Below are 23949 nucleotides of genomic sequence, written 5' to 3' on the forward strand. Positions count from 1 at the left end.
AAAGAAATGAGACTTCTATTGGTAGATGAAACGAGTATAAGATAGCTAATCACAATTGATAGTGTTTGAAGATTGTGAATTATAACCAAAAAAATAATACTCCATTCGTCTCCTATTAATTGTCCACTTTTGTTATTCTTGTCCGTCCCCTATTAATTGTCTACTTTCATTTTTTTACCATAAATAATATGTAGGTCCTATGTTCCACTAAGTCATTCCACTCACAATTTACTATAAAATTAATATATAAAAGTGAGATTCATACTCTACTAACTTTTTTCAACCCACTTTTCATTACAATTCTTAAAATCCGTGCCGGAACCAAAGTGAACAATTAATAATAGACGGAGGGAGTACTCACTCATTGCTAAGACCACTCATAATTGTGGATTTTAGCAAAAAAAAAATGTACTAATTCACAATGGAAAATATTTCAATCTATCAAATAGTATGTGTGGATATACGGATTTAATTCAATTTAGAGGAAACTAATCCAATTCGATGGAAGTCAAATAATGAAATAATTATAAGCAATTTCGTTATTTCAAACTAAATGTGACTGAATCAAATTTGCATATAATGAATGCATGATAGAATTACTATGCAACTGGTCACATCCAACGAAAAATATTCAAAAAGATCCCATTTTGTAGAGCAAAACATCGCAACAAACATTCCAACAATCATCTCCTTCCTCAGTAGTTCAAATGATTTTCATAAAACAAAGACTTCAATCAGCAAAGCATACAAAGTGAAAAAGTTGAAACAACTTTTTGAATATAGGGAAGAAGACAGTCGAACCAATAAATATATTTATACTCCAAATATTTCTTTTTTCATGGAGGAGAAAGTAAATGCACAGGACCCAAATTCAAATCCGGGGCCTAATCCGAACCCGGATCCGAGTCAGGCCCCACGGCCTCAGTCTGCAGCTCTGACTTTGGAGACGGATAAAGATATGGCCGGAGCTTCCACCTCTAACCCTTCTTGGTTTACTCCCAAAAGGTCCACTTTTTTTTTTTTCTGCCTAAAATGTTTATGTTGATTTTTCATGGTTATAGTCTAATATAGTTATGATATGATTGAAATTCTTGGTGTATTGGAGAGTGTATGGTGGAGGGGTTGAAAAAGTTTGAATCTTTTTGCTTTTGGTTTTCAAGAATGGGGGTTCTTATTGTCATAGTTTGAGTGAGGATTGACTCTAGAATGATTTATGTTTCATGGTTATAGTTCAATATAGCTATGATGATATGATTGAAATTCTTGGTGAATTGGGGAGTATATGGTGGAGGGTATGAAAAAGTTTGAATCTTTTTTCTTTTGGTTTTCAAGAATAGGGGTTCTTATTTTCATAGTTTGATGATTTACTGTAGAATGATTTAGTACTATGGTTTATAAGCAGTCTCTGTTCTTGGCATTGTTTACTCATGATGTTTCACATGTGTTGTAGTAACTGTTTGTTGTTGGCAGGCTACTTGCTATTTTTTGTGTGATCAACTTAATAAACTACGTTGATCGTGGAGCTATAGCGAGTAATGGTGTCAATGGGAGTGTTAGAACCTGCTCGGAAAGTGGTGTATGCACACCTGGTAGTGGAATTCAGTATGTCTATGATTCAGCATTTTTACATATTTTAAACATGTGAATATTGTTATGCTAATTATGATTCAAAAATATATTGTTGGCTGTTTTCTTTATCTCCCTTTAATATAAATAACAAGTTTTAGGAGTTGAAGAATCACTGATTGACAAATGACAATCAATTTGAACATAATGCTAATGTTCCAAGAATGATTCATCTCTCCCAATTTTTATGCAGGGGTGAATTTGACTTGACTAACTTCGAGGATGGAGTTATATCATCTGCTTTCATGGTGGGGCTCCTTGTGGCATCTCCGATTTTTGCATCTTCAGCCAAGAGGTAATATATCTTCACTTTTATGACTTTTCCGTGGTGGCACTATTACGCTGTGATAAATAAATTGTTGTGTTTGCAGTGTCAATCCATTTAGGCTCATTGGAGTTGGCTTGAGTGTGTGGACAGTTGCAGTCACTTTTTCTGGGTTTTCGTTTAATTTTTGGTCCATGGCGGTTGCTCGCATGTAAAATCTTGCTCATTACTCAGAATTTATGACGCATTCGTTTCCTTAGTTTTATGCTGTTACTTAATTTGCACCTGGATTTCGTTTTCTGTAGGCTAGTGGGTGTTGGCGAGGCCTCTTTCATAAGTCTTGCTGCCCCTTTCATAGATGACAATGCCCCACTTGGACAGGTTCGACGTCTGTCCCAAACACTCATGCATAAGACTTCACATCATTATTCATTAAATCCATAAAACACCTTTTCCTTCTCTTCATAGAGAACAGCCTGGCTGGGAGCATTTTACATGTGTATTCCAACTGGTATTGCAGTGGGTTACGTTTATGGTGGATTGGTGCGTTCATACTCGATATTTAAAATATATGCTATTTTCTATTGAATGCTAGTACTACATATCTCATTGGAGTTGAGTCATGTATTCTGTCTCCATTATCGTCCAGATATCGAATGATTTGTGCTTGATTACAGATTAGTACTTTCGGTTGGCGATGGGCATTCTGGGTGTTGGCACTATTAATGCTTCCCTTTGCCATATTAGGCTTCGTGATGAAACCTTTGCAGTTAAAAGGTCAGTGAAAGCAGTCACACACTTTGCTCGTTCGATAACTATTAGCCGATTGCTGAACCCAATTTCATCCAGGTTTCGGTCATGCTGAAACTAACAAAGCATTGACAGCCGAAGATCAAGGTGCTGGTTATTTTCGATTGCTAATATATGATTTTCTTAATTGGCTTACCATTTTCAACTGTGTTTGCAGCTTCTGACCTTTCCACGAGGCGAGAAATTGGAGACGAAAGCTCAAAGTCTTCAAGGTGAAGAACATTAGGAGCTAACATTTTCAGCTAGAAGAAAAATCTTTCTAAACGAATGTTTCCACTTGCATAATTATCTGATGTTGAGCTCATACGAGTATCTTTTCGATTTCTGAATGAATGTTACATATTTCAGGTTTGGAGCTTTAACAATATTCGGGAAAGTTATGCAACTTCTGTTGCTTAACCAGGTGTACGTGGTTAACGTTCTTGGTAAATCTTCTTTCTGCTGTAACGGAATAGTGTTTCTTTTCTAACACTATTCGTTCTCGTAATTCTTTTATTTCTCAATGGCGATTGCAGGGTATATTGCGTATAATTTTGTGATCGGCGCCTATTCGTACTGGGGACCTAAGGCAGGATATAATATATACCACATGGTAAGCTCTTATGAAAACGATAAATTGGCTGTGCTTTTATGTCGAAAAATGGATGAATGTGCCGCACAATAAATTCTGATGTCTCTGTTGGGTTGAACGTCGATGCTCTATTATATCCAGAGCAATGCAGATTATATGTTTGGTGGAGTTACAGCGATCTGTGGAGTATTCGGTTCGATAGCAGGTGGTCTTGTTCTCGATCGTATGAATTCCACATTACCTAATGCTTTTAAGGTGATCCACATTATTTTAAGGTGACCGAGTCGCTGCTATTTTTGTCGATCCCGGTTATCCACTTTCTCTATTTTTGCTATTTTGTTTGCAGCTTCTGTCATTTGCTACACTCCTCGGAGCAGTATTCTGCTTTGCTGCGTTTTGTTTCCATAGCCTGTATGTTTTTCTGGCACTTTTCGCGATTGGCGAGCTGCTCGTTTTTGCTACCCAGATACCGTTCTTCCCAGTCATTTTGGCCCTATCGATACTCCTGCATTCCGAACTAAATTATCTAAATTCAAACGTGCATTAAGATTCGATCAATGACCTTTCCAGGCCCCTGTAAATTTTGTTTGTCTGCGTTGTGTCGAGCCTAGTCTTCGACCATTATCAATGGCAATGTCAACTGTAGCAATTCACGTATTTGGTGATGTCCCGTCCTCTCCCCTCGTTGGGCTCCTCCAGGTTTTTCTCCTTATAAGAGTATAGAATGCTAGCAAATAGGATTCGGATGTCTCGTTTTTAGTAGCATTCTCGTGATAAGGAGGTTACCTTCTGCAGGACCGGATCAACAATTGGAGGGCTACCGCCCTTACTTTAACGTCTATTCTGTTCGTGGCTGCTGGAATTTGGGTCGTAGGTGCGTTCATCGGTTAGATTAGCTTATACTGGTCTAAGTTATCGCCCAAAGACGAGCACATGTATGTGTTAAGAGTGAAAGTGTTGTGATCTTTGTATGTTATGCAGGAATTTTCATGCCGGCTGTGGATAGATACGACGAAGATGTCGAGCACCCAGCTCCGGTGGTGGATAAGTCGAATTCCACGCCGTTGCTTGTGGAGAAGACGACGGAAGCATCTTAGATTGGAGTCTTGATAGCATTTTTTGATATACAAGCAAGTAGGAGTAGGGGTGGGTAGGTAAGGTATACCTTACCGAAACCACCATACCGTATACCTTACCGTAAATACGGTATGCGAAAAAGTCATACCTTTACCTTATCAAAGTTTTCGGTATACCGAACTTCGGTATACCTTATATTCGGTATGACAAATTTCCATACCGATACCGTACCTCATTTTCGGTATACCGTACCGAAGTTCGGTATACCTTATTTTTGCGGTATACCTGACTTTCAACATCAATTAAAATAGAAAATTAGAGTTTTTAAAATATTATTTATAATTTATAATTTTAAAAATAAATTAAATATAATTTATTCATAATTATATTTATATTTCACAATAGATTTATAATTTAAAAATATATAAAATATATTTTATATACAATTTAAGGTATATACCGAATTTCGGTATGCAGCGGTATACCGCGGTATTTGAAAATTTATATCGTTACCTTACCGCAATCTTTCGGTAAGGTATCATACCATACCGAAAGTCACGGTATACCAAAAAAATGGTATTTTCGGTATTTTTTCGGTACGATAAGACCGATTTTTCGGTATTTCGGTATTTTTGCCCAGCCCTAAGTAGGAGAGAGACGGCATTGTTGGATTTTTCACCTAAGTTTGTGTAAATTCTCCTTTCAATGCTCCTTATTATGTAAATGTTCTTGTCTATATTTTCATGGCAATAGTAAATTTGTAATATTGAAGGTCAAATTATATTTAGAAAATTCATCAAAAATATATAGTAAAGATATTTATAAAAAATATGAGTATATGATAAGTTTATTAAAAATATATACCCTTTAAGTTATCGAGGTTATTTTCGTCCTATAAAACTTGTAAGTAGTAAAAAAGTACTTCAAATGATATTAATCCATAGTTGATGGTTCAAAGTTCAAGGACCTAAAATGATACTTTGGCAAAGTTCGTAGACTAAAAAAGATGTTCCCTCTTCTAAATATTGGAATTTACTATTGAAATTTCCAATTTGAAGCTGTGAAAGCTGATGCCTTAGTTAATTTCTTTCATCACCAAAGACAGTTGAAGTTTCTCATCCAGATGTAGGTATTCACTTATACAAATATTCATTAAATTTCATAAGAATTCAACTATTCATAAAATCAGAAGTCACAGCTTAGTGCATGTTTGGTAGGGTAGATAACTCATTTATGTATAAAATTTTATGAATAAAAATATCATTTTTATTCATAGAATTCATCTGTAGATTAGTTATCCTACCAAACAGAAGTCGTACAAAATTGGGTGCTAAAATTTTTGTAAGTTTGTTGTTGATTGGGGTGTGTTAGAAAATTGAAATGGTGTTCAAGCAATATATAAAAATTATATACTTAAGCCAGTTTTGTTTATAGAATTTCATTTTTAGATGAGTTATCTACCCAAATTGAAGTTGATTGTCAACCTAACGGTGCATTAATTCTTGCCCCGACCCCGATCTGAACTTTCGTTTCTTCGTCTACAATTCATCCTGTCGCCATACCGTCCTTGTCTTCTGACGCCATCAACTATCATATTCACCATATTTGATCTCAAGAGTTTTGCCTTTTAACACTCCATCCTTTTATAAAAATTGTCCATTTCTACTTTAGTAACTTTTTTTCTTATGCAAATAATACTTCAATTATTTTTTTCCTTCAACCTTTTTTTTAATTTATATTAGAACTCGTGTTTTTTAATTTGTATTAGAACTCGTGGTATTCTAAAAGTATTTGTATACATAAGGAGTAATTAATTTGATACCACCATTAGTCACCCCTAACCACCATTTGTAGATTCCACATGCCGCCATATGACAAACACACGCAGTCATGCGCCCGACATACACCGACCATGTTGCTCTCTTTTGATTTTCAATATTATAAAATTCCCACGTATAAAATATATAAATTTATAAATCTAAAATATAATGAGCATGTGCATATACTAAATACTACTTCCACCGTCTTACAGTAGATGTCACACTTTCCTTATTAGTTTATCCCACAAAAGATATCACATTTCCTCTTTTAAGAAAAGTTTCCTCACACATTAATTATAAAATTATATTTTCTCTCACCACTTAACAGACAAAATAGCATCTCCTAAAATCCCGTGCCACCTCCCAAGTGTGACATCTATTATGGGACATATGGAGTACTAACTAATACTAATAATAAAATAAATTAATAACAATTCTATGAAACGGTCGTTGCCTGCATCAACCTCTCGACCACATCTGGATCCGCCAGTGGAATAAAAGACGATAAGCATGAGAATGCTGTGTGCTATATAAGTCAAGAGCAAACCGGGAGCCGTTTCTGGTATGGATTTTTACAAGCAGTGCAAACCACGAGCCAAAGAAATTAATGATAGAGAAACTGGCCCCACTGCTTCTCTATATTATCCAACCCAACTCATCATCATCATCATCATACACAAATAATTTAACCACCAACCATCTCCTCTAACTCTCATATTGCAGATAATTTGCAATGGCACCAACAGCAGCCATGCTCATGTTAAACCGAGCAGCAGGTGCACGGGCGCAGGCATCTGCTCGCTCTCCGTCAGCAAAGTCGATGGCACCTGCTTCTTCGTCATCATCATTAGCAAGGCTCATTTCAAACAGCTACTCTCTTTTCCAACAACACCCTGTCAGTAAAGTGTCTGTGATCGATCTCCATTCTTCTCCGCCCACCACAACACAGGGCGACGCATAACTGAACTACAACTATAGGGGCAAAAAATGGCAGTGGGTATTGCCATGTGTATATTTATGTGCTTTGTTTTCTACTTTTTCATATGTACATGTCAGGTTTTCTCCTTCGTCTTCAATAAAAAGATTCATGTATTTCCATGTTATTCTGTTGTTATAGAGTATAGACACAACACACAAGTGAATAAGGATATGGTGGATAAGGAAAGAGACTCTTTATTCATGAAAAAACTTGTCGCAACAGTTTCACTGCTGCAAAAATTTTATCTTCCAATATCAGAAAAAAATTTGAATTTCCAGCAAAAGAGCTTCATCGCATTACCAGTGATGCTGAAAACTGGCAGCACGGATGCTCAACGGTTAGAGCCTCATTTAGACAAGAGATAGCTCACCAGAGGGAATGGATCTTTTCACAAGTTTAGCCCACGCCTCGTTTGTCTCAGTAATAACCTTAAGTGCATAATCCTGCACTCACGAAACGACAAGAAAAGATTACCAGATCAGCATGATTACAACAGGACATGATAGGGTCGCTAGAGGAATTTTTTTGATGTAAATAGTCGAAATGATACCTTATTTGCTGGCTTGTTGCCAAGGCCGAATCTGTTGGCAGGTTTTCCATCAGGTATCTTGTAGTCTCTGAACCAGTCTCTGATTGCAGTGAGAGTTCCCTGCAAAATATTTTCTGTGATTGAGTTTTATCTATTTTAAACATTTTTTGAGATAACTTTCACAATCAGCCAACTTATGACAAGTGTAGTTTTGGTCCCAAAATGAAGATTGTGGCAAAAAAAAGGAGGGAGGAGGGGGGGCTAGATTGATTGAATATATTCTACTAGGAACCCAAACAAGCAATCCTCTAGATTGGCCCTCCTATTTGTAAAATGTAACCGATGAGTTGTAATTGTGCACAAATTAGGTTTTTAATCGTTCAAGCTATTCGAGGCAGTTACAAGAAATCGAGCTAGATGAACTTTTTAATCACCATTTGAAACATGAAAGGCAGCTCAGTATGTGGCAGAACAGAAATGATCAGTAAAGGTAGAGCAGCTTGCAGTCTAATATCATACTGGAAGCATCCATATAGAATGGATTACTTACTGGAAAATGCTTCTCGACGTCGTCAACATCGTTAACAAGGGAAGCCTTTGGATCATCCAATGAAATCGCAACTATTTTCCAGTCAAGCTCTCCCTCATCTATCATAGCCAAAGCAGCCAAGGGCTTCACTTTCATGACTTGCCCAATTTTTCCTTGGCTTTCCCCGATCTCAACGACATCAACTATAAGCAAAGGCGATTACAATTAGCTTAAACCTGCTTCCTTTATTTCCTATGTACATTTCCATGGGAAAGTTCACCTAACAACATAAGATAAGCATGATGTTGAAAGGCTTGATACTACACCTGGATCATTGTCTCCGAATGCCCCCTCAACTTCAGCATTTGCAAGTGAAGGGTCTTCCCATGTTTGTGGAAGCAATCCATAGTTCCAGTTAATGTTGTAACTACAGAAGAGCAGAAGACGAGCACAGTTTAGAAGGGGGGAAATTCAGAGTAAAGAAACGAAACACGTGGTAAAACAAGCAAGAGAAGCATAATTAGGCCAATTTAGCAAGATAAAATGATATAGGGCTGATCCTTTAAAGCAATTGCTATTCCATTCCCATCTCTCCTTTTTCCTTTTTTCCCTTTCAGAGATCATTGCTTTGACAAAATATAGACCACTCGTTCCAGGAGTGAAACAGCAGAATTAATATTCCAGTGCCATGAAGGAGTATGAAAGTGAAATCAGATCAATCTTACGGGTAGTATCGAAGTTTTCCCTTCTTCGTATCTTGCTTAATGGGAGTATAGACTTCATCTGTCGCAACTTCCATCTTCGCACTCGATTCCTTCGGAATCTCCACTATGAAATTGAATACACCATCACCCAAGTGAAGTGGAATATCATGCCAGGGGGAAATCTGTGTCAAATACCACCAAACAAACTGCAAAATCATTTCCACAACTTTGCTAGAATTTACCACTCCAATGCCGTTTGCTCTCAGAATTCTCAATTTCTCACCGTACTACATCAATTTGTCTCTTCAAATCTCTCAAAAACACATCTTAACTTCAATTCAATCAGAAATATACTGAGAAAAACTTATAAACTAAATGGATCAGTACCGTTAAAATCGTGCTAGATTCGACACAAAACCAGTATACAAGCACAATTCACCATTTAAAAAAAGCACAAAATTCATTTTCCACAACTCAGTTCTCCAAATTCCAATTAACGTAAATTTCAAATCAAATTCAAATATGAGAATGAAATCAACGTGATATATACATACTTTTTTGCCGGAATTATCGACGAAGAAGACGCGGTAGTCGAAGGATTCGGGCTGGCCCTCTTCCTTGATTTGAACTTGGGGGTTGTGTATGGCATTGCAGGTGAAGAGGCGCCTTCTCTGCGTGAGTAATCTGCCGTTTCTGAAGCAGAGATTGAGGCTTCGAGGCGCAGCTATCGATTGGCCTCCGCAGAGAAAAACACCGGAGACGGTGTTGCCAGCCGACGCTATGACTCTCGTCGGCGCCATTTCACTGTAGAGAGAGTTCTGTGGCTGCTGCTTTTTGAGTTTCTTTCTAAATTTTATTAATTAATAATTTTTTTTTTACGTTTTCAGATATTTTAGTTTAATATCTGCACAAAACCAAAAATCCGCCGTCAATATTAAATGTGCATTAATATTGATGGCGGTGACGAGAGTCATAGTGTCGGCTGGCAACGCCGTCTTCAGTGTTTTTCTTTGCAGAGGCTGAACCCATTAAGCGAGCAATATAATCCTTCATCGCTCTCTGAGTAACATATTTTTTTCTCTTTTTAATATCTCACTTTAATTTGATGAGTTACAAATGCCATGAAAATATGTACATTATGAGGAAATGCAAGAAGTATTTACTTATAAAGAAGAGTGAAAAGGAAGAATTTACTCAAACAAAGTACGAGAAATTAATCGCTGTTGATGCAAGTTGAAATGCTAAAATTAAATGAGAAATTTTCTCTATTGAATAGAGAAGTTTTCAACCTCAAGCTTAGAACTATTTTTGTTTCATGTTTTTAATGGACAATTTGTAGTTGTTTGTGTTTTTAGAAGTGAGAAACTATAATATTTTGTTTCTTTAAGTGAGAAACTTAATCAAGTGTATTGATTATTATGCTCATAAAATCATGATATTATCCATTGATTTAGAAGTTCGAAACTGATTGAATTTAGAACAAATAAATTGGAATGCCAATATATTAAGATTTTATGTGTTTGATGAACATTCATTTTTTTATCGAATTTTCTGTTCCTCGTGATTATAATAGCAACAGATATCAGATATACATATTGAAGAAAGAAAGATTGGGAGAAGGTTTTCGTTTATTTACTTGAATGAATGTCAGTACAGTAGGTTACATCTTTTATAGGCTAGAAATATACATATATGGTAAACCTAAATTGCAGGGATCCTACTCTATCTTTGGTAAAAGATCAATTAGGAATCAATCCAATTAACCTTGTGATATCTTTCCTACACATATATTAATGGTGAATAACAAACTCAAGCATAACAAAATCCCATTATTCTCTTCCTCGTCGTGATTAATGATGATGATAGAAGCTATATAATTTAGTTTAAATATTAATATTATTAATATATAATAAAATTCGAGATATACATATGAATATTGGAAACATAGTAAAACACTACGATAGAAACCCTAGAATATTTTACTAAAAATGAATGTCCATATGTTTCTAAATTGAAAAACCCAAATAATATAAACCACTACTTCAATAGGTCTTCAAGCAAACGGACTTCCATTTCCTCGATAGCAACCTTCAATCTCTGAATCAAACAATCACTAATAATCAATACTTCATCATACTTGCTCTTCAAACTTTGAATAATCTCCAAATCCTTAGCCGTCACATCTTGAAGAATCCCGAAATACCTAGGCATCCAATTCTTGTTCATTCCAAGCCTTTCGCAGCTTGCTCTACTCGCAATATCCTTGCTTATCCAAAGCGTTTCGAGTTCCTCGATTTTGTTGTTCAACGTTTGAATCTCCACGCTTTTAACCCTCGTCTCTTCGTGCTTCGCACCAAATTCACCCCTTTTGACCATGATTTGCAAACGCAATTGCACCTCCTGATGCTTCGAATCGGGGGCCTTTCCATGATCTCCATCGCGATCTCTTCCTGTAGATTTATCAAGAAATCAGTATTGCCTTCCATAAATTTGGCGATCTTCATCACGATGTATAGAAACAATTATGAAACAATTCTTGTAGTTGTAATTATATATAGTATTCTCTCATTCATTTGTTTCCTTTTAGGAATCGTATATCTTATTTACTTATGACTTAGATACGAATTGATTAATAGGGATACGATTAAATGAAAACTTAAATATTGTACAAACTCAAAAACTATGATCTAGACCATTGAAAAATGTCAACAAATCACAAAAAAGCATCAACAAGAAAATGTCAACATAATTTCATATTGTATTGATACTGTGTTGACATTAAAATATTAAAATTTTACACTGTGTTGATCTTGTATTGAAACTATGTTGAAGCTGTGTTTAGAAGTTTTGTTTTTGTACAATATATAAGTTTGCATTTTATCACCATGATTAATAATTGTATTATTATATATGTCTTATTATGGTAATTAGGTTGATTTCACGAAAATATTGAGATAACGTTGTTTCCTTTTAGGGTGATTATTTTTATTTGTCTAAGATAGGACAGGGAATAATAATTAGGGGAGTGTTATATTGCTAACTAGGGATGTCAATTCAACTCGAAACTTGTGGACCGGCCCGAACAACCCGGTAAAATGAGCGGGTTAAGGTTGTAATTTTATTACCCGAATGGGTTGCGGGTCGGCCCGATGGGTTGCAACTTTTAATTAAAAATTATTAAGTTTTAGCAGTTTTTTATTTATTTTATATTTCCTCAATCTTTCTACATAATCATTAGTCTTATTCAATCTTCATTCAAAACTTTTCCACTGGATCCCACAATATCAACTTTCAAGTTCCACTTAACTCATTATTCCACCGTCCCATCATCTGCCACTAGTGTCTTACCACCACCAAAGCCAATCAAGACAAAATTAAGAAATAACTTATCAAATCTTAATATATTTATCATTTTAATAATGATTCATGTAAGATAAGATTTTTAATTTTCACGAAGAATTAATTACGAACAATGTCAAAATAATGACACGAACACAAGCTTTAATTTATGTTGTAGTTGATCGATATGAAATGCTTCTTTCCAAGTATTATTGTAGAATACTATGAAAATAGGAAGATTTTATATGATTCTAACTAAAAAGAAAAAAATATCTAAAATTTAAAATCATTTTATAGAAGAAAATTCCGATACAAGAAATTATTTTCGAAAGCTATTAAGCCCGAATAGCCCGATGAGTTAGCCCAAAACCCGGCGGTTTAGGGTTAGGCTTGAAAATTTATAACCTGAAAAATCCATAACCCGAATAGCCCGCACCCAAATAGCCCGGCAACCCGAACAGGTTAGCCCGATTGACATCCCTATTGCTAACTATAACTAAATAATAGCTATTAGATATTCAATTTAAGGGCCTAGATCATCAACCCCGAAATGTCAATACGATCAATAAAAAACGTCAATAAGGGTATTAACGTCAATTTACAACAAATTAGTTGTAACTAACTTTTGAAAAATATCCCACAATTTTAAAACGCTTATAACTTTCTCGATTGAAATTATTTTTTTGCACAACATATATCAAATTAAAGATAATTTCATAAGGTTTCTAACGAGATCTCACTTGGATATGTTCCGGCGTCAGAATTTGAAAAAAATTTCAAATTTTTTTAATTTTTTCATAAAGCACAGATGTCAACATGGTATATAAAATATGTCAATATAATACATGTAGAATGTCAGTATAAACAATGTGTTAACATTTTCAAAGCATTGTGTTGACATTCTCAAAACATTGTGTTGATATTTTTAAAACACTATATTTACATTTTCATCCAAAATCCTAATTTGGTAGTTTATTTTATCTTTTTTATTTAATTAATAAAAATGAAAAATTACACATGACAAATTGTAGACCACAAGTTTTCTAAAATCCGTATGATCTTAAATTAGTTATATTAGTAATTAAATAATGAGTTAACAATTGATCACTACCCTTAATAATTATATTGCCTTATTACGATAATTAGATTGATTTAGAGATAACGTTGAACCATTATAATAGGGGTGTCGAAACGGGTAGCGGGTATTGGGAAACCCTCAACCCGACCCGCTACCCGACGACAATGGAAAACGGGGCGAGATCGGGTAGTTTGTTTTAAATTTTTGCGGGTATGGGTATACCCGCTACCCGCTCGGGTATACCCGTTAAACCCGATAAATCCCGTTATTTATAGGGGTTTGAAATATTTTATTTTAGTTGATTAATTTCAAATCCATATATACTCCCCGATGATACACTTTATTTCTAATTATTTATCCGCTACCAAATGAAGGATTGCAAGGTTGGTGAAAGTGAAACTTTTATTAGTTTAGTGTCTTTATATTAAAGATTTAAAATCTATAGACTTTTAGTTGAAGTTATATATATTTAGACTTTTGATAAAAGTGAATTATTTTTTATTTTATATTAGACTTTTGAATGGTGATTTAATTTTAGACATGCTGGATGTTTCTATCATATTTGCTTATTTGAAATTTGGATTTGCATTATATTTCATACATAGTCATATTATATTTAAGAGATGAGAAATCATCATATTTGTGCATAGTTAATAGTTGGAAATTATGCAAATACAACAAAGTAAAAAAAATATAAATCTAAAATCGTAGTGTAGCAACTAGCAACAATCCCAAAATTCATTCTATAATTTCAAACATGTACAAAAAATTATTATATTAGATGACTAGCATTGATGATAAATGAAAACTAAAAGCATAATACCGTTGAATAATATAATACACAATTCAAATTATGTGTGCGGGTTTGAGTATCCGCAACTGCGGGTTTGGGATACCCGATGCGGATATGGGGTTACCCATTTAACTATACGGGTCGGGATTGGGTAGTATAATATTGAAGTTTTCGGGTACGGATACCTGCCAAAATCGGGTTTAGGTACCCGCGGGTACCCGTTTCGACACCCCAACATTATAATATGTCACGGGGCCTATGAAAACGGTAATAATAAACTAATTAGAATTTGTAGGAGAACTTGATATACTTATCCATTTCTTTATAAAAATTTGGGCTCATGGTCTGGGATGTTTATCACGTAACGCCTTAAAAATTCAAATAAAGCAAACATAAGAAAATCAAGATTCTTATAATCGGAGAACATCTAAATATTTTTAATCAAACTAGTTCTACATAATTGTCAATACTTTGACTCGTCTCGGATTTAGAGAAAAAGTATAGGAAAGTGAACATAAAAAGTTAGTGAAATTAATTTTATTATTCGTATCTCGAAAATAGAAATTATTTTTATTTTAGTTCGTTCCTTAAAAATAGAAAATTTTTAAACTTTCTAATTTAGAAGTGGATTCCACAATTCATTAACAATACATGCTTCCGCCGTCTTCGCCGCTAGCAACGGGATGGACTTCGACTCATGCCATAGGACAATTATAACGCCCCACTTTTTGAACCCTAATTTTCGAACTCTAAATTTTTTTCATTTAACGCTTTTAATGCTGTGAAGTCCGTGAATTAAATGACGAGTGAAATGATTATTTGATATCCTTGTGACTTAATTGGATTTAGGGTTTTGATTGTGCGTTGACCGAGTCAACTCCGTTAAATATGTGACGTGACTGTTTTGAATAATTGATGTGGGGTGAAATTATTTGTTTCTCAAATATTGAAATTTAATTCTTAAAGTGTGAGTGAATCTAAATAGGTTCATCAATAATTATCCTAGCCATTTTGATTTGAAATTTCGACCACCACCATTTGTTGGAAAGGAATTCTATTTTCTTGGATTTAATTAATTGCCTAGAGATTCGCCCAAATCAAATCCAAACCAAATTATCCCCTACCTTCTTTTCTTGAGAATTTCGAATTCTCCTATTAATAGGAGAATGAATTATTTTGTGGATTTAATTGATTCCTTGTTTAACACTTTCCATAAAGTTAAATTCAATTTAATCCTAACAAATCTTACCATATCGGGTAAATCTTTCCGTATCTTATTTAATCCTACACCTTTTTAATAGGCAAAAATCGCATATTTCTACTCTCTCTCAACTTCACGCTATTTTCTCTCATTCCTCTAATTCCACAATATTTAATTAGTCTATTTAATTGTGGAATCAAATCTTGGAGGTTCTATTTATTTGGAAAATTAAATCTTAGAGATATCTATATATATGTGTGCAGGATTCTGATACTGGGTCCAAATTATTGTTTAACAATTGTTATATAGTATATTTTAGTGTCAACGAACGTGAACGGAAACAGTCCCAATCTGAACAATTTAAAATTGTACTACAACATAACTTTATAATTAAATTTACCAATATTGATTTTAAAATTATACTACAACATAACTTTAAAATTAAACCAATATTATATGACATATATGTATATTAATAAGGCTAAAGAATTACTATTTGTTAATCTTAAATTATAAATATCATTACTGGTGAACAAAATAAACTATGATCGAATAAATCAAATAATATGAAAAATTTCATATTTATGGGGCATAACTTTATAATCTTATCATGACAATATTAACACAAATGAAAAAATAAATAAAATTACACAAAATCGCTTGTTAAAAAAACAAAAAAACATAGATTACAAGTACAGTAGTTACTTGCTAATGAATTAACTATCAAAAAAATAGAGAAGTGAATTAACTATCAAAGAAATAATTAATTATTATAAATCGAATAATCTAACTATGATAAAATCTAGAAGGAGAAATTAGCAACTATAATGCAAAATTCAACAATTTAAAATCCAGCGCCAGGACTCTGAACCCTACATCTCAATCTTAAATAGAGCACATGGAACAAACTACTCTAGAGAATAGTTTAATAATTATCGTATAAATATACAATATATAGTAAGAATAAAAACGGTCAGGGTTCCAAGGGACCCCCATGACCCTTGGTAGGTCCGCCCCTGATGTGACATGAAAGAAAAACCTAACCCTAGCCTCCACATCCCATGTCTCTCTCTCCCTCACGCCCACTCTCTCTCTCCCACTCTCTCAATTTTATCTACCATTCATCTTCAAGAATTCTTATCAATTGAATAGAATTGAAGTAGAAAACTCAAGAATCGTTGAAGAACCCAAGCTAATATATGTTCTACCTTTCGATTTCATCAAGAAAAGGTACTTTTGATCCACCTTTTCATGTCTAACCATTTAGTCGGTAATTTTGAAACCCTCATGCATATAGATCGAGCGAAAAAAGAATTTAATTGATGAATGGAAAGTATGTGTGTATGTGTGTGTGTGTGTGTGTGTGTTGTGTTTAAGTGTGCGCACGTTTGGAGCATGGCTATGGATTTCTTACAGATCTGAATTTGGAAGTATGAATATGTATGTGTGAAAGCATGATGAATAAATTAATATGGTGAGCATGCCTTGGTTGTAAGTGTAGATAAAACGAGTAAGTGGTGAAAGGAACGTTCAGGGCATGCATGATTTTTAGGTTGGGTGTTGAGACTGATGGTTGATATATGTGTTATCTAAAGGTGATATCTTGCACGCGAAACGTGACATCAAAGGGAAGGAAATACTTGTGAATTAAGCAGTCGAGGTGGCTTTCTTTTAAACAAGGACAATGTCCTAAATATTTTATTGATGGAAGTGAAACTATAATTATCATGTTGTGCTTTGATTTTAATGTGCCTATCTGAAATGGCTTAGGCCATTATTATATAAATCGAATTCGGATCCTTGTAGGGCCGCAAACCCTACTTGGATTAGTGTACACCTATGGTAGACCGTGTGTCAGCGTACAGGTTGGCCGGTCTAGTGACTTGGTTTGTGGCCACATTCCATGTTATGTATGTGCAGATATGGAAAACGTCTATGGAAAAATGACTGATCCGTCGACCTTTAAAATGGAAATAATTTTGAGTGCCTTGGGCCTTTCTAAAAAAAAACTCAACCTGATGGTTACTTATTGATGGCATGTTAAATATTATTTTGATAACTTTTTTTCGGCATGAGTTCACTGAGTATTTCATAGTACTCAGCCTTGCATGTGTTTTCTCTATGTGCAGGTTGAGCGGCGACGAGCAGTGGGTGGTGTTGAGTAGTTAATTTAAAGTCTTATATGGTTGTCTTGAACTTCAAGTGTCGTTATGTCTTCACACATGACGTCACTTTTTCTCTTGAACGTTTCCGTTGAAATATGGTTTCTACTCGTTGGTTTGACCTGGAATTCATTTATATTTTGGAAATTTAGACTTGATGTGTTTTGGATAACGATAAACCCTTGTCGTTCTTTATGAATATTAATTGTTGGTCACACTCTTTAATGAAACCCTAGTCCTTTTCTTCATTTGTATTTAATTTCTTTTAATCATGATCGCCCGTATTTATTAACCCTAAAGGGCGGTCGTGACAACAATAGTATTTGTCTTCAATCTAAGATGCTTATGTCATCGTCTTCGCTGCTAGCAACATGATGGAATTCGACTTAATTATCCACTACCGGAGCTGCGTGCTCGACGTCTTCGTCATATATATCTATCCACAACACCTGCATAAAATACACATTATGCTGGCCGTCTATTTCTGATCAGTAAAACATACATATGAAAAATATTTGTTTTCTAAGGAGCATCAAGACAATTATTAGATTAAATTTGGCAATGCTTATTGCATAAATATATTAGGGTTTTAGCAATACTATTGCCAATAACTTCTTTTTATTATTGCGTTTGACAATATGCACTTTTTTTTATTACATTTGACAATATGCACTTCTTTTTTGTTACTTGCGTTTAACAATATGCACTTGATACAAGTTGAATTCTAAAATTAAATGCTAGGTAGGAGAGCTTTAGAACTATTTGCCAACTGGGAGTATAAAAGATCTAAGCATGCGTGCATTATTTGTAAATATGAATAATTCTATCCCATCCATCCGCGATTAATCGTTCCAATTTACAATTTTTGTCCTTCCATGATTAATTGTCTCATTTGCTTTTACTACCTTTGATAATGGACCCCACATTAAACTAAATATGGAGTATATCTCATTTACATTTCATTGCCAAAATTAGTACTATAAAAATATGATCCACATTCCACTAATTTTTTCACCCATTTTCCGTTATAATTCTAAAAACCCTAGCCGAGTCAAACTTATTATTGGAGGGCGGAGGTAGTATTTAACATAATGAACATACGACTTTCAAATTCAACTCTAAATAATGCAAATAAGGGGAGCAAATAGCACTATAAATAGTACTAGTGTACTCCCATAGATTATATTGAAACAAAGCAAATCAAAGCAGAAACAAAATTAAAGATTTGCTCGTACGTAGCAAAATGGGTTACAAGCAATCCCCGGCCTTGATTGTGGTGGCTCTCCTCTTCGCCACCGTGACTCCTCCTCTTGCCTACGGCGTCCCTACGGTGGATAGCTTCAACTTCACTGGAGAAATCTGCTGCACATCCAACAGAAACTGCGCCCCTGGGTCGGTCAGGATCCCGGGAGCGAGGGTGAACCTGAACTGCTCGACTCTCTCGGGCGGGGTGGAGACGCTCGGCCAGGACATCACCGACTCCACTGGAGAATTCATCCTCCCTTTGAATGGTGCAGTTAATTTGGAAGGCGGCCCTTTCTTCCCCGGAGCCGTACCACCTTGTCTCGTCTTTGTTGACCTCCCTCTCAATTCCACAGTCTGCCCCATCCTCGACACGGCCACCGGCACCCTTGTCGGAATCAACGCTGTTGTGGGCACCGTCTTTGATAATGTGCTCGGTCTAGTTACGCGTATAAGGGTGCAGTCGTTTATCAATGCGACCATCGGCTAAGTGTTGATCGGTCGATGATGGATTGATGGTGTTTACATAGCCTAAGCAAAACTCATTAACCAATAAGAAGTACTCCCTTGTCTATCAATAAAGTCTCATTTTTTACATGCTCGAGTTTTAAAAGAAACTGTTGGACTGTGTAATAAAAAGTAGGAGTAATAGAAAAAGTTGGAATGTGAATCATTCATTTATATATTGATTTAATAATAAAAAGTGGGGGAAATAAGTAGAATGAGATATTTATTATCGGACAAGCGAAAAAAAAATTTGGACATTTAATGGTGGATAAAAGTAATAAGTACATAAGTAATACTTCCTCCGTTCCATAGTAATAGATGCGTTTCGTTTTGAGCTCTCATTTTGAAAAAATGATAATAAATAGTTAAAGTGGAGAGAGAGTAAAGTAAGAGAGAGAATAATGTAGTGAAGAGTCTTATTTACAATATTCTCTTTCTTACTTTACTATGTCTCTAATTTAACTATTTATAATATTTTTTTAAAATGAGTGCTCAAAACGAAATGCCTCTATTACTGTGGAACGGAGGGAGTAAGTATTAGCAACGCTTTTGGTACGGCCTCAGTTACCTGATTTTTCATTACTACTTTCTTGATAAAGATACTACTTACAAAGCTCGTCTCAGAGATTTCCCTACTAGCTATTTTAATTCTCAAGAGAAAAAATTTGACCCAAAAAATCAAATCATGAACACTGACAACGAGGAAAATATGAAAAGTTGCTGATCAATGAACTTCCATTTTATAAATAAAATAGTATCACGTCTGTGCTATGCACAGATTAATATATTTTTAATATAAATTAAACAAAATTAGAGTTAATATTAACAATGAACAATATGAGCAACAATTTTAGTTATATGAGAATAAAAAATCTATACAAATCAACATTGAAGCATAATAAATTTGAAAAAAATCACATAATATAATGTATAAACATTAAATCATGGAATAAGAAGATAAATTTCTATCACAATAAAAAATTTAAACAATCGATAATTATTCATCATTTTTAAAATTTCTTTATACACTACATTAACTTTAAAATTAAAATCAACTCTTCAACAGAACTCATAGGTAAAATAACTCGTTTGTCATTTTAAAGCCGTCCGCCTCACCTAAAACTACAATAAAATAAAAAAAACAACAATATGTATTAAAATGATCATCCATAGATCAAAGCATAAGATGCGATACACTAACTGAACATTCAACCACCATTGTCGGGATGCTGCTACATTTGGTGCTGGTCGGAGCCGGCCCAGAACGGCGGCCAGTATGTGGCAGCGTCGCCGCCGGAGTACAGCGGTGATACGAACTGATTTGGTGATTGTGTGGGATCTGAAAAACTCATTTTGCTTTGTTTGGTGATCTCAGTAGCATCTAATTCTGAAGAGAGTTTTTTTAATCAAGATTCGATTTTTTTTTCTTATTGGAACCAATCAAATCCAAATGAAAACAAAAATCGAATTAAAATTTAAAACAATACTAACATAATAGAATGAAGAGATTATTGACATGCAAATGCCGGTTCAATGGAAGGAAAGAGTCGTGGATGGGAGAAATGCCGTGAGAAATTGATGGTCCAAACTTGAGCACAATACGCCAATAGTGCATCATTGCAACAATTTCATGTTCAAGATTAAACTCTGGAAGCATAATCAAAGCATGGACACCTTCTTATCTTTTCACGTTCTTTTGCATTAGCCTAATTTAAGAGGTATCCAAATCACCAACAATAGACCAGGGAAAGAAAATCAATAATTCCAACATCTCCCTGACCAAATATACAAAATTAATGCATGCGTGTGTTGGTGTGAGTGGGAAAATAAAAAGATGAAAGGGAGAAGGAGGGATCTCACACAGAAACCAGTTTTGATCATGAAAAGCTCCATTGAACCTCCAACCATCGCTGACCCAACGGCTATCTTCAAGTACCAATCCCAGAAGAGGACGATATCAGAGGCCATAGCTGCAAAATGGGCTGATCCTGTAAGATCTCCGTTCCTTTTATCAAACACTTGTTTTCTAAGTTTTCTTAATTGGTAAATATAAATAAATTACTCTAGATAATAACCACCCATTAACTCCCTATTAGCTTTAAATAACTCCCCACTAACTTCAATTAACTCTCCACTAACTTCAAATAATATCTATTAACCGTATAATTTTATTTAAATAATAATATCAATTTTAAAAGGATATTTCCCTAAATACCCTCAAAACTCCCCTTTTATATATTGTATAGATGAGTTATTGAATTTGAAATAAATCCATCATTTATTTTCGAAGCCACATCTTGAATAAAATGGAAAGGTTCAAGTTTCCTACTTCACATATATCGAAATAAATTCTTAAAAATAGGATCATATTCAGCCAATTCGAAATCTGATTTTTGCTTACTAATTCACGTTTAATTCAATGACAGTTTTATAGCCAAATCATATAATATAGAATGAAATTTCTAAGTCTTAAGTCTAAGGATAACATTAGGAAAAATTACGATTGATGATCGAATATAATCTTAGGTAACTTGCAATTGATTGTTTGGGAAAGGAAATATAAAATTCTTTCAATGGTCCTTTAGTTAGCATACAAATATACATATTAAATTTAGTAAATAATAAGATATTAATACTACCTAATTAATATATATTATTCCCTCTCTGTCCTAACTAAGTGAAGTTGTATCCTTTTTTGGATGTACTAATTAAATTGAGGCATTTCATTTTCTGAAAAAAAAAATAAAACTTTCAATCATTCTTGCTTTGTTTTATCGTCTATTTTACTCTTTCTTTATCTTTCCAAATTTATTACTCTCTCCAACTTTTCAACACATTTTCTTAATCCATGTGCCAAAAAGTTTTGTCACAACCTAGTTCAGACGGAGACCTTAAACGTTATAGTATATAATATTAAAATTTAGTGAATGACAAAATTTAATAAATGCCACGAACATTGGTGTAGTTTGAGATTTTCCACGATTGACAATTTCGAGGAGATTGATTTTGACGTGGCTTGTCGAAAGCATGTTTCTGAGTATAAGTCCGAGATTGAATTGCGACGTGCCATATTATAAATCACATATTATTTCCCCCTGAATGTAATAACTAAAGTATACCCATAGAAAAATATATACTACTAACATTTGTCCATGATTTATTACACGACGACTTAATATACAAAATGAAGCATCAAAACAAACTGTATAATGATATGCATGCGTATAAGCATGGCTAGTGCTTGTTTAGATGGAGAAGAGTTTTAATTAAGCAACGGTCATGTCAAACTTTAACACAACAAGATTAAGAAAGCCGACCACTTCCCCAAGGCCGGAGTTCACCAAAACGGGAACGCCGGTGAGGGTGCCGTTGACGTTGCTGAGGGAGGGGCAGGCCGCGGATCGCAGAGGGAGGCTAGCGGTGACGCTAGTTCGTGGGAGATCTCTGGTAAGGTCCACCCAACGCTTGTAGGCTCTGCACAACGATGTTAAAAACTCCGATGCTGTTGGTGATGCCCTGCCCGAGCATTATCATCTGGAAGTCCGGTAAGTCTGCGGTTAGGGTCACCCTCAGTCCCGGGATCCCTGACGTGTTGGTGCCGCAGTTTGCGGTGGGTGTGCAGCAGATCCTGCCGCTGAAGATGGCGCTATCCGGCGCTTGGCTTGTAATAACCCATTGCTATCTCTCTTTTTTTTTTTTTTTTTTTTTTTTTTTTTTTTTCCTATTTGATTTGCTGTGTTTCAATTTATGATGTAGTAGTACTATTTATAGTGCCATTTCCTCTCCATTTATTTTGCATTATTTAGAGTTGAAATTTGGAAGTCGTAGTTTCATTAATGAATTACTCCTTCTGTTCCGCGGTAGTTGAGTCGTTCATTTTTTGCACTCATTTTGAAAAAATAATAATAAATGGTTAAAGTAGAAAAATACTAGTAAAGTAAGAGAGAATAATTTGGATAAAACTCTTCTCTACATTATTCTTTCTCTAACTTTACTCATTATCCACTTTAATTTTTATTACTCCTTTAGTTCTATAAAAATATGTGTACTTTCCTTTTTCATCCGTCCCATAAAAATATGTGCATTTCATTTTTGGAAAATTATATCAATTTAATAATGTCTCATAATGTAACATTCCGGATTTTTAACCCCTAATTTTAGAGCCCTAAAATTTTATTGATGACGTGGGAGACGTGAATTAATTGATGAACGAATTTATTGCATGAGTTCTTATGACCGAGTTGTGTCTAGGGTTGCGTGGGAAGTTTGAAAAGTCAAACTTGTTGATTATATGATGTGGCATGTGGGTAATAAAATTATGCGGTGAATTATTTGTTTAAGGGTGAGTGAGAATATTAGGGAAAATTTCCATAAATACTAGCCACATAATTTTGAGATTTTCGAACCCCTTGACTTTTTGGAGAAGGAATTCTATTTTTCCGGATTTAATTTAATTCTTGGGATATTTATCCAAATTAAATCCAAAACCCAATTATTTCCCTATTTCTCAATGGGAAAAATCGAACCATATTATTATTAAGGTGATTTTTGAAAATCACCTATCTTTGGGAAGGAAGAATTTATTTTCTTTTAATTGATCCCTTACTTGATTTCCTTCCATACCTAAAATTAAATTTTTCTACCAAATCTTTCCATACCTCAAGAGATCTTGCCATATCTTATTTTAGTTAATATTAAAAATTCCATGCCTTATTTA

The 23949-nt window shown here is 34.5% G+C and overlaps 3 protein-coding genes across 8 annotated transcripts; 2 read left to right on the top strand and 1 right to left on the bottom strand.

Moving 5' to 3' along the window:
- The first annotated feature begins 601 nt into the window (after nt 1–601).
- Nucleotides 602–7272, top strand: LOC125219509 (putative sphingolipid transporter spinster homolog 2). Its single transcript, XM_048121501.2, has 16 exons — nt 602–1005; nt 1471–1602; nt 1820–1921; nt 1998–2102; nt 2197–2272; nt 2360–2434; nt 2569–2668; nt 2741–2788; nt 2859–2913; nt 3050–3126; nt 3217–3293; nt 3414–3527; nt 3619–3753; nt 3843–3971; nt 4068–4146; nt 4254–7272. Exons 1-16 carry the CDS (start codon nt 602–604, stop codon nt 4367–4369), a joined length of 1824 nt encoding a protein of 607 aa, XP_047977458.2. The 3' UTR covers nt 4370–7272.
- On the bottom strand, nt 6448–9758 carry LOC125222895 (soluble inorganic pyrophosphatase 6, chloroplastic-like). Of its 6 annotated transcripts, none has more exons than XR_007176629.2 (7): nt 9465–9757; nt 8932–9116; nt 8533–8633; nt 8228–8409; nt 7699–7797; nt 7449–7591; nt 6448–7062 (listed from the first exon to the last, which is right to left on the bottom strand). XR_007176629.2 is itself a non-coding variant. In XM_048125770.2 (7 exons), exons 1-7 carry the CDS (start codon nt 9708–9710, stop codon nt 7040–7042), a joined length of 909 nt encoding a protein of 302 aa, XP_047981727.1. In that variant the 5' UTR covers nt 9711–9758; the 3' UTR covers nt 6448–7039. The 6 variants fall into 6 exon arrangements, 4 of the variants coding, with proteins under 4 accessions (XP_047981727.1, XP_047981729.1, XP_047981730.1 ...); XR_007176630.2 differs by having other exon boundaries at nt 6448–7274; XM_048125770.2 differs by having other exon boundaries at nt 7519–7591; nt 9465–9758.
- Nucleotides 9759–18683: 8925 nt separating this feature from the next.
- Nucleotides 18684–19322, top strand: LOC148933867 (uncharacterized). Its single transcript, XM_089059000.1, has one exon. It carries the CDS (start codon nt 18727–18729, stop codon nt 19213–19215), a length of 489 nt encoding a protein of 162 aa, XP_088915126.1. The 5' UTR covers nt 18684–18726; the 3' UTR covers nt 19216–19322.
- Nucleotides 19323–23949: the final 4627 nt, after the last annotated feature.

This window comes from Salvia hispanica, chromosome 1 (genome assembly GCF_029641045.1).
Source record: "Salvia hispanica isolate PSC_SH4W2 chromosome 1, Shi_PSC_v1, whole genome shotgun sequence".
Classification (NCBI taxonomy): domain Eukaryota; kingdom Viridiplantae; phylum Streptophyta; class Magnoliopsida; order Lamiales; family Lamiaceae; genus Salvia; species Salvia hispanica.

Excerpts from the sequence above, each read along its gene's own strand:
- LOC125219509 (XM_048121501.2), top strand. The coding sequence starts at position 602 with ATGCAACTGGTCACATCCAACGAAAAATATTCAAAAAGATCCCATTTT. Across the intron at positions 2,914-3,049 it reads GAAAGCTCAAAGTCTTCAAG|GTTTGGAGCTTTAACAATAT; the intron begins GTGAAGAACATT and ends TACATATTTCAG. Across the intron at positions 4,147-4,253 it reads TGCTGGAATTTGGGTCGTAG|GAATTTTCATGCCGGCTGTG; the intron begins GTGCGTTCATCG and ends TATGTTATGCAG.
- LOC125222895 (XM_048125770.2), bottom strand. The coding sequence starts at position 9,710 with ATGGCGCCGACGAGAGTCATAGCGTCGGCTGGCAACACCGTCTCCGGT. Across the intron at positions 8,634-8,931 it reads GGAAAACTTCGATACTACCC|TTACAACATTAACTGGAACT; the intron begins GTAAGATTGATC and ends GCTCTTCTGTAG. Across the intron at positions 8,410-8,532 it reads ATTCGGAGACAATGATCCAG|TTGATGTCGTTGAGATCGGG; the intron begins GTGTAGTATCAA and ends CTTTGCTTATAG.
- LOC148933867 (XM_089059000.1), top strand. The coding sequence starts at position 18,727 with ATGGGTTACAAGCAATCCCCGGCCTTGATTGTGGTGGCTCTCCTCTTC.